This window comes from Mya arenaria, chromosome 7 (genome assembly GCF_026914265.1).
Source record: "Mya arenaria isolate MELC-2E11 chromosome 7, ASM2691426v1".
NCBI lineage: Eukaryota > Metazoa > Mollusca > Bivalvia > Myida > Myidae > Mya > Mya arenaria.
In genome coordinates this window covers 28,889,352-28,899,002 of record NC_069128.1, presented here as the reverse complement: position 1 = coordinate 28,899,002, position 9,651 = coordinate 28,889,352, and the positions used below count along the sequence as shown (strand labels likewise).

The 9,651-nt window shown below is 36.4% G+C and overlaps 1 protein-coding gene across 3 annotated transcripts; it reads left to right on the top strand.

The window, feature by feature from the left end:
- Positions 1 to 2,552: 2,552 nt before the first annotated feature.
- On the top strand, positions 2,553 to 8,476 carry LOC128241644 (uncharacterized). 3 transcript variants are annotated; one of them, XM_052958660.1, is made up of 5 exons: positions 2,553 to 2,672; positions 3,029 to 3,371; positions 5,253 to 5,361; positions 5,956 to 6,115; positions 8,339 to 8,476. In XM_052958660.1, the coding sequence occupies exons 2-5, from the start codon at positions 3,235 to 3,237 to the stop codon at positions 8,413 to 8,415; spliced, it is 483 nt and encodes a 160-aa protein (XP_052814620.1). In that variant the 5' UTR covers positions 2,553 to 2,672; positions 3,029 to 3,234; the 3' UTR covers positions 8,416 to 8,476. The 3 variants fall into 3 exon arrangements, with proteins under 3 accessions (XP_052814620.1, XP_052814619.1, XP_052814621.1); XM_052958659.1 differs by having other exon boundaries at positions 2,560 to 2,672; positions 3,235 to 3,371; XM_052958661.1 differs by lacking the exon at positions 2,553 to 2,672 and having other exon boundaries at positions 3,029 to 3,061; positions 3,235 to 3,371.
- The last annotated feature ends 1,175 nt before the right edge of the window (positions 8,477 to 9,651 follow it).

Genomic DNA, 9,651 nt, shown 5'->3' with positions numbered 1-9,651 from the left:
TGTAAATAAATGTTGTAAACATGTTTCCGAATTTGGCATTATTTAAAACCATATACTCAAGTCTATCACTTTTCGTTGCCACAAAGGAAAGGTGTACCTTTCAAGTTTCAGAGCCTTTAATAGGACGTCGGCGAACGAGTAGCGTGGATTAGTTCAATGTCAAGCCGCGCCAAAAGATAAATCACATTATGTAAGCGTTTCTGCATTTACCTTTGACCTACTAGGGACCACATATCATCAGTTTATCCTGCTGCATTATATACGTGGTGTTTAGCGTGGTATTCATACTAATGTGCCCAAACTTTCAAAGCAGGCACTTATATCTTTAACAAGGGACAGAATCATTCAATCATAAACGCAACACAGTGTCCATAGTGATATTAATGGGTTGATAAAAACTTTTCCGTGAGATGGGCGTAACTTTAGAGCGTATTTTTTATGCACCTTCTTCAACCAAACCAGAATAGTATATGGTTAAAGTGTGGTTTGATAGTCCTCCCATGAGGGTTCCTAAATCTGCTAAGTAGTCATTTGATCTTCAAGACCAATGAATCTGGATTCTGGTAGCAATGAATCAGTTGTTTTATGCATAAAACAAACTACTTCTTATTTCATCTAGGAACAATATCCATTGCATTCTTAACAAATCGTCGACCGCACGTTCTCGCACCCATCCAGTTGTTATATGGCGGAGTGTTACAGTTATCTTTTATATGCTTGCAATTGAATCTTTTCGGAAGGGATTTCATGTGTGTCTATTTATTTCTGTATGAATGTATTTAAATTCGGAACTATCATTTGATGCCATTTGTTAGGACCGAAAACTTGTGGATTACAATTTTGTAATACAGACATCAAGGTTTATTTGACACATCACAATCGTTGCATGGTTTAGAGCCGTATAGGTGCACTTATAAGTAAAAATGATTCAGTTTCGGTCAGTTGTATTACGATGTACCTTCTTAAAGTAATAAAGTAAAGTAAAAGCAACACTTTACCCGTCAGATCTCGAGAATCGACTTTCGTTTAACATTATTATGTGAATATTTATCTAAAATATAGTTAGGCAAAAAAAATAATACCTATGTTTCAGGTAACGTGGCGAAAAAAAATAGGGTCAGTAGGTCGGGATTTTTTTTTTTTTTACACTTTCCATATCATGCAATTTTCTGTTGCATCAGATCAAGTATGTTATATATACGCGTTTCCTAATTTACAAAAAGTCTGATAAAACAGCTTTGTTTAATGTCTGAAATCATTTCCTTACATTCGACTACCGTAATTTTCCCGCCAATTTTGCCCATGAAATCTGGTGTGTTTTTTGTAGACAATACTCGTTTATAAGTCGTGATCGGTTTTTAGGAAAAATCCAGCACTTAATTTCAACAAATCTGTGATAATGTTCTAGCCAAACAGTCAATTATCAACTAATTTTTTAATTTGCTTGAGGAAAATTGCCGATTTTCTAGTCAACTGTTAGCTCCTTAAACTAGGTCTTCAAGTGGAGGTCGGTCAATAAAAGAACAAGTAAACGCGGATATGGATTTATTTTACGTATCTTATTTTCGTACATTACTACAATCAAAGTTTCATTCATATTTATAATGAATTTAAACATTTCGGTCATTGTTTTAAGATTCCCAGACGACGATTATTGATTATTATTTTTTCGATCGTATAGTATTTTCGTACTATCCTGGCAATCAAATGGGATCATACGGTATCCGACTGACCGAATTAGATACAAACCATAGCCACGCGCCTTTGATCTAATCACCGCTCGTGCTCTGACGTCACAAATTGTACCGTTTGAATCTGCAGCCGAAACATTCCAATAAATGTGTTGTTAACTCTCGCAGTATTTTGTTTGGATTTCAGTTGATGGGACTTAAATAAGGAGAAATAAATAACCATTGATAATTGCGGATAAATTAATATAACGATTAATGAAATATATACTTGAATCTGGCAGTTAGCCTGCATGAATTCGCAAAGCCTAATTGTAAGAAGCCTGCATGATATATAAAAATATATTATTTTTTTACTTTTATGTCAAAAAAAAGATTAGGATCGGCGAGGAAAAAATATGGTCGGTCGGGTTACCGGAAACACAGGTATTTTTTTTGGCCTTAGTGAAATTTAATTGCGTTAAAAATTGGTGCAAACAAAAACAATTCTTCGAATCATAAACGCTGCCGATCCCAGATATACGTGTAAATTGTTTTCACTTTCTGATAAACGCACATTTGAATACGTAGCTTTACGTAGCATCAAATTCTTTTAACTAACCTAGAAAACTACTGACACGCAGAATGTTAAGCCAGTGTTATTAAACATTGTGTTTGTAATTACTCAAGTATACTAAACATTAATTAATGACGACATATTGTGCTACAAAATAATGTACTATTGTTATTGTTTGCACTAAAATCCCTTTTGACGTAATGAAAAAGAGGAAACAGGATATCATTAATAAAAATACGCGAATGTCCAAGAAAATGTTTAAGGATGTTTCGAAATAACAATACCTTTTTATTAAAATTCCCCTGAATGTGAATAAGTACACATGTCGTATATAAAAACCTGTTCTCTCGTTGTTGATCTCATAGAAAGTTACTTCAGGAATAGTGCAGTTTTCTTTGGATTTAAAATCTTAACTTATGCACAGAAAAGTATGTTATTTTGTCCTTTTCTTCTTGTATTTTCTATGGCTAATTGATTGTCAAAAATGCCAGTAAAATATTGTTCAGCAACTTTTAAAACACATTTATGTCATAAGTTATAAATTTCCGTAATCGTTGTAATTTTTCAGCAAATTTTGAAACAAAACATGATTTCTTTAATAAATGCGGGAACTTTGTGTATAAGATCATAGTGCGAACTTTGACAATCGAGGTAATTTTAAATGTCGTATCAAATATGAAATAAATTAATTCTACTAAACTGAATTGGTTGAGATATAGTGTTGCAAATATTTGCTGTAACACTCATGTTTAATACTGTTCTAGAATACAACCTACATTTTCAGGGAATGGTATTGCAGATCGGCAACCATTAACTGGTAGACTTAAAAATTAAGAATTTCAACGTTCGCGGGTGTTTAAAGGTCCGCCTTCTAACTATTACGTAGTTATTAATTTTGATCTGTTCTGCACAATTTAATACCATTTTGGTTATGATAAAAGCATTTGTTTAACTAAAAAAGTATTCATTATACTGTGTAATGTATTTGAGATGGAGTTATTACCCGTTTTATACATGGTTGTGGCTTTCCTGCTGAATGTTAACAATGGAGTATGTCAAAAGAATAAAGTTGACGTCAAGGTCAGCGGGGAAAAAGGCAAAGTTAAAGGATCAGTTGGCTTTACAAGGTAAAACAAAATCATTTCGCTTTAACATGTTACAAGAGTTTTATATCTGTCACGGTACCAATACCTTTACACTTGGTGAGGATGTGTGTCAGCGGCCCGGTAGCTCAGTCGGTAGAGCACTCGCCCTGATCAGGGTTCCCGCGTCCGAACCCCGGTCTGGCTGCACACTTTTCTCACTCTGTGACACTTTGGCGCCCAACGATGGACCGTGGCAGCACTGTTTGGCAGCATAACGCACTCTTTGTGTTAATTATGTGTATTTCTTAGCACTGGTGTTCCTCAAATTCGAGGACGAACTTCCAGTTAGTGGAGAAGTATGTCACGGTGAAGTATGTCACGGTACCGATTCCTATACAGGTGGTGAGGAGGTGTGTAAGCGGTCCGGTAGTTCAGTCGGTAGAGCACTCGTCCTGATAGCGAGGGGTCCCGGGTTCGAGCCCCGGTCTTGCTGCACACTTTTCTCACTCTGTGACATTTGGCGCCCAACGAGGAGCCGTGGCAGCACTGTTTGGCAGCATAACGTGCTCTCAGTGTTAATTATGTGTATTCCTTAGCACTGGTGTTCCTCAAATTCAAGGACGTATGTCACGGTACCGATACCTACACAGGTGGTGAGGAGGTGTGTAAGCGGTCCGGTAGCTCAGTCGGTAGAGCACTCGCCCTGATAGCGAGGGGTCCCGGTCTGGCTGCACCGGTCTGGTTGCACACTTTCTCACCCTGTGGCATATCTAAAACTGGGTTTCATCGTTAGACTTAATATTTGATATATAGTAAATATAGTATTAAAGTTACGGGGTAATAAGGTGACCCGATATGGAATATACGGTTCAAAGAAAACTATAACGTGATGAGAGCGTAGTATGTCACCGAACCCATATCTGGTCAACTACTTACCACGTAACGTATATATCACGTTAACAATATATTGACATTGCAATTTATGGGAAATATTTCGATTATTCATCGTTTTCGGAAAATAGGCGCCATTTTAGTACGATATAAAGATTAGTGAACCAATATGGAAAAATATGGGGGTCACCGCGTGACCGGTCTTGGTCCAAAGGGTCATACATTCATATAGAAGCTTACTAGCTATAAGTTTACCTCTATTTAACAAATGTTGTCAACACAAAGCTTGCTTATTCGTGTGCTCAGTGAAGAAATTTTAAGCTCGTCCATTTTTCGAAAATAAAGATTGAGATTGTTGAGACAGACAGCCCTGTCGATGTCGTCGGCGTGCAAACAGTTTTGCCTTTTCCATCACTCACAAACCGTTCAAGATATTCGTATGAAACACGGTATATAAGTTACAATAGATAATGCGCCCATATGTGGCGAAGCCCAGTACTCTTGGTTATATAAATGTTGAGTAATGCAGTATTTCGACTAAGGAAATGAAATGCAAGCGATTGTGTTCGCTGTGCGGCGCTCTTTCATTTTAAAGGAGTTAAATAAACTTAAGTATTTATATAAATATATATCGTTTTTTTAAAAAAAACTAATATTGTTTAGTTATTTGTTTGCGGCAGAATATAAACCAAATGACAACAAAAGTTTTCTTGTAAAAAAAGTTATTTTATGAAATTTAGATTCCATAAGTATATTCCTTTCACTATTCATCATTATAGTTGGTGAGTAAATCGTAAATTTTGCAAAACAAATGGCTTGATGGTAATTTATTGTGACAAAATTTTGGTCGAATGATCTGATCTTGTCAATTTTCGTGTTTCACTGTCCCTGGTCTGGTATTCAATATATATATTTATGGGATATTATTTGGACCAATTGTGTTTCACGCAAGGGGTTTATAACAAACATGGAAAGGCCTAAAGCAGTTGATTTGACTTCTTTTTTATTTAACTGTTGCTGTTTTCTAATCAGAGATCTAGGAGGCGGTTGGAGCGTGAATGCTGGAGGGTGGGCTGACAATAAGGGCGGGTCAGGAGGAAGCGTTGGAGTCTCGTTTAAGTTTAAGCGGAGTGCTCAAAAGGTGCGTCTACGCGTATTGGTTAGCTTGATACATAACTGGTGTTATTTCAACAGTTTGTATGGGCTCTGTTACTGGGAATGTTTCGATAAAGAACAAAAAGACACTACTTGATTTGCATTAGTTTGAATAGTTTGTATTTTTAAACTGTAAACGTGTGTACACATCTTACTCTGACTTTTAAGGCTGATGTAGTTGAATGGCATGAAAGGTTCTTAAGCGATGTTTTCATATCAATCAATTGGCTTTACAACATTAACTAGTATAAAACTTTGAAAATTAGCCCACAACAAGTTTTACCGCATGTTTGCACATTTTTGTTAATAATTTATTGTTTAGCAGTAATAATTAATATATATTGACCACTCATTAAATGGTTTGATTACCTTTGATCAACCATCGAAAAATAAACAGATCGTCTGATTGGTCAATTGACGTCAGCATTTGCCAATATATCGTTTGGCCGCAGTCCTTATCTTATTTTTTTCTCTTATGACCATAACTGTATATGCTATTAGCTTAATCTAATATGTCTGGTTGCAGGCCTAGAACGACCTTGTAGTTTCATTTATAAGTGATTATTTTCTCCTTTTTCAGATCGGGCCATTGTTAACAGTCACTTTGAAAGCCGACCAATGCGACTTCAAGTTTTATGACACGAACGGAGATGGCGTTATTCTGCCCGACGAAATGATTGCAATATTTGATAACACTTATAGCACCAGGATCTTATTCCAGAATTTGGATATTATAAATGGTGAGTCTGACATCTTTAAATAGATACTATTGATGTAGTAAATGTTGTCGTAAAATGTGAAGTAAATGAAACGTTTGCCACTCGATAATGCTGGTTTTATCTTAAATGTAAGCTTCTTGGGTGAAATTCAGCTGAAAATTGGTGAAAATGTTCTTCGTTTGTAAACATGAATGTGTTTGATGGGAGAATCGGTCTTATAACTCCATAAACAATTTGTTTACAAAATAAGCGAAATACGTGTTGCGATTAAAAATATTGATATGATACTGCATTCCCCGATTTCTCAAATAAGCCCTCATAATTGTGATAGTAGATAAAATAACCACTCATATTTACGATTTATGATGATATCCGCTCTTTTTCTCTTGCTCGGAAGTGTCATGGGCTCTTTTTATACGCCCGAAGGGTCGTATTATGTTATGGCCTCCATCGTCTGTCCGTCTGTCTGTCCGTCTGTCCGTCTGTCCGTCCGTTAGTAATTCCGTGTCCGGGCCATAACTTGGTAACTAATAAAGCGATTTTCAAATAACTTTATACAAATCATCACTACATTAAAAGGATGTGTCGGGCGCATTTTCCAGGTCCATACCTCAAAGACTAGAATCACCAAGGGGGTTCGTTAGCACTTCCGTGTCCGGGCCACAACATTGTCACTAATAAAGTCATTTTCAAATAACTTTATACAAAGCATCATTACATTAAAAGGATGTGTCGCGCGCAATTTTCAGGTCCATACCTCAAAGACTAGAATCACCATGGGGGGGGGCGTTACAACTTTGTCACTAATAAAGTCATTTTCAAATAACTTTATACAAAGATCATTACATTAAAAGGATGTGTCGCGCGCAATTTCCAGGTCCATACCTCAAAGACTAGAATCACCATGGGGGGCGTTAGCAATTCTGTTTCTGGGCCATAACTTGGTAACTAATAAAGTCATTTTCAAATAACTTTATACAAATCATCACTACATTAAAAGGATGTGTCGCGCGCAATTTTCAGGTCCATACCTCAAAGACTAGAATCGCCATGGGGGGTGCGTTAGCAAATCCGTGTCCGGGCCACAACTTGGTCACTAATAAAGTCATTTTCAAATAACTTTATACAAAGCATCATTACATTAAAAGGATGCGTCGCGCGCAATTTCCAGGTCCATCCTCAAAGACTAGAATCACCATGGGGTGCGTTAGCAATTCTGTGTCCGGGCCACATCTTTGTTACTAATAAAGTGATTTTCAAATAACTTTATACAAATCATCACTACATTAAAAGGATGTGTTACATGCAATTTCCTGGTCCATACCTCAAAGTCTAGAATCACCATGGGGGGACGTTAGCAATTCCATGTCCAGACCATAACTCAAAGACTAGAATCACCATGGGGGGGGGCGTTAGCAATTTTGTGTCCGGGCCACATCTTTGTAACTCGTCCGTTAGCAATTCCGTGTCCGGGCCATAACTTGGTAACTAATAAAGCGATTTTCAAATAACTTTATACAAATCATCACTACATTAAAAGGATGTGTCGCGCGCAATTTCCAGGTCCATACCTCAAAGACTAGAATCACCATGGGGGGCGTTAGCAATTCTGTGTCCGGGCCACATCTTTGTTACTCGTCCGTTAGCAATTCCGTGTCCGGGCCATAACTTGGTAACTAATAAAGCGATTTTCAAATAACTTTATACAAATCATCACTACATTAAAAGGACCTCAAGCCGAATCTTCTTCGGGCGTATAATGCTCCGTTTCGCGGTGCTCTTGTTTTATATACAGCTCCCAAAAGAGCTGGAGCACCTGTTTCGCATTCGTGAATATGTTCCCAAAATGTACAATTCAACTACTTCGTTTAACATTACTCAAGACCAGTAGCTGTATTTCATAACATTTCACAGATGTGTCCAGACCTTTATTTAAGTAAACAACATAATAAACGATATCGTTGTTACTTTTAACTATTTGATAATGAATTCTATCATTAGAATTTAATTCAAACAATTACAGCTAAAAGGTTGTATGAAATCTTGTTCGAAATACTGCAGATCACAAGTGTATCCAATATTCGTCCAGAGCAGTTAACAACGATGACGTAAACAACGATTACGTTAACAACGTTGTTAACTTTAACAAAGTTCTGAACAATCGGATTATCGTCTTTTAATGGTCAAAGTTTCAGCATTTACATGTATATAAAATGATTAAAATACGATTTGAACTATTTTCAGAAAATGGCAAGATTGAACAACTCGAGTTTGAACGAGTTTCACCGACGGTTATTGATGGATGTGCTGTAAAGCAGTAACGGGAATCGCCCTTTTATCATTGTTTATTTGTAGTTAATGTAAATAAACGTAGAAAACATGTTTCTGAATTTGGCATTATTAAAAGCTGCACTCTCACAGACATACCATTTTTACATTTTTTTTTTATTATTTTTGTCTTGGAAAGAGCAAATTTTAATTTAAAGTAAATATCTGCAAACCAATGATATAAGATTGCTGACAAAAATATCAGATTGTAGATTTCCGTCCAAAAATTAATGTTTAACGGTTTAAGAAAAATGCATAAAACATCAATTTTTGAACATATAAAAATCTGAGATCTAATTTTTGTCAGCAGTCTTATACAATTGGTTTTCATGGATGTTCGCAAAAATTGGCTCGTTCCAAGACAAAAAAAAATATAAAAAAAATGTCAAAACGTTCAATCTGTGAGGGTGCAGCTTTAAACCATATACTCAAGTCATCATTTTTCGTTGCCATGAACCAAATGTGTACCATACGAGTTTCGATTGCGTTTAACACGGCGTCGACGAACAAGTAGCGTAGTTCAATGTCAAGTCCCATATTAAGATACATTTTATAAGGAAAGCGGTTCTGTATTATCCTTTGGCGTTTAAACCGACAAATGGTGCGTCGTGGCCTTCTAGGGACAAAATATCATCAGTTTATCCTAATGCATCATACGTGGTGTTTAGCGCGGTATTCACGCTTATGTATTCAAGCTTTTCAAGACAGGCACGTATATTATAGATCATGGGCAGTATCACTCGATTCTTAACGATTCTAAACAGTCATGGTAATAGTCAGCGTCCGTTTTAATACAGGATTTTATTGGTAACTTCAAAAAACTGAAATATGAAATAACATCACACTGAGTTTGTTTGTTTTGTTTCCAGCTGTGTTTCCTCTTTAATACCGACTGAAATGAATTTCGTATAAAAACGTTGTAAAGTTATTAAAATATTACGCTTAGATAATTCCAATCCACGACTAAGACCTTTATTAAGACATGACCCAGGGGTTGATTCATCCAAAATTTGCCGCGAGATGTGCGCAACTTCAGAGCGTATTTATACCCCCTTCCACCAAAATGTATAGGATTAAAATCTGGTTAGGTAGTCCCTCCCATGAGGGTTCCTAAATCCACTTAATGATAATTTGATCTTCGAGACCAATCTGGAAAATGGTAGCAATGGATCAGTTGTTTAAAGCATACACAAAACCACTTACACACGAATCTGTGCCACTTCTTTTAT

What these genes read in the sequence shown, in the direction of transcription:
- LOC128241644 (XM_052958659.1), top strand. An exon ending in GGATCAGTTGGCTTTACAAG is followed by an intron (nt 3,372 to 5,252) that starts GTAAAACAAAAT and finishes TTTTCTAATCAG; the next exon opens with AGATCTAGGAGGCGGTTGGA. An exon ending in TTAAGCGGAGTGCTCAAAAG is followed by an intron (nt 5,362 to 5,955) that starts GTGCGTCTACGC and finishes CTCCTTTTTCAG; the next exon opens with ATCGGGCCATTGTTAACAGT.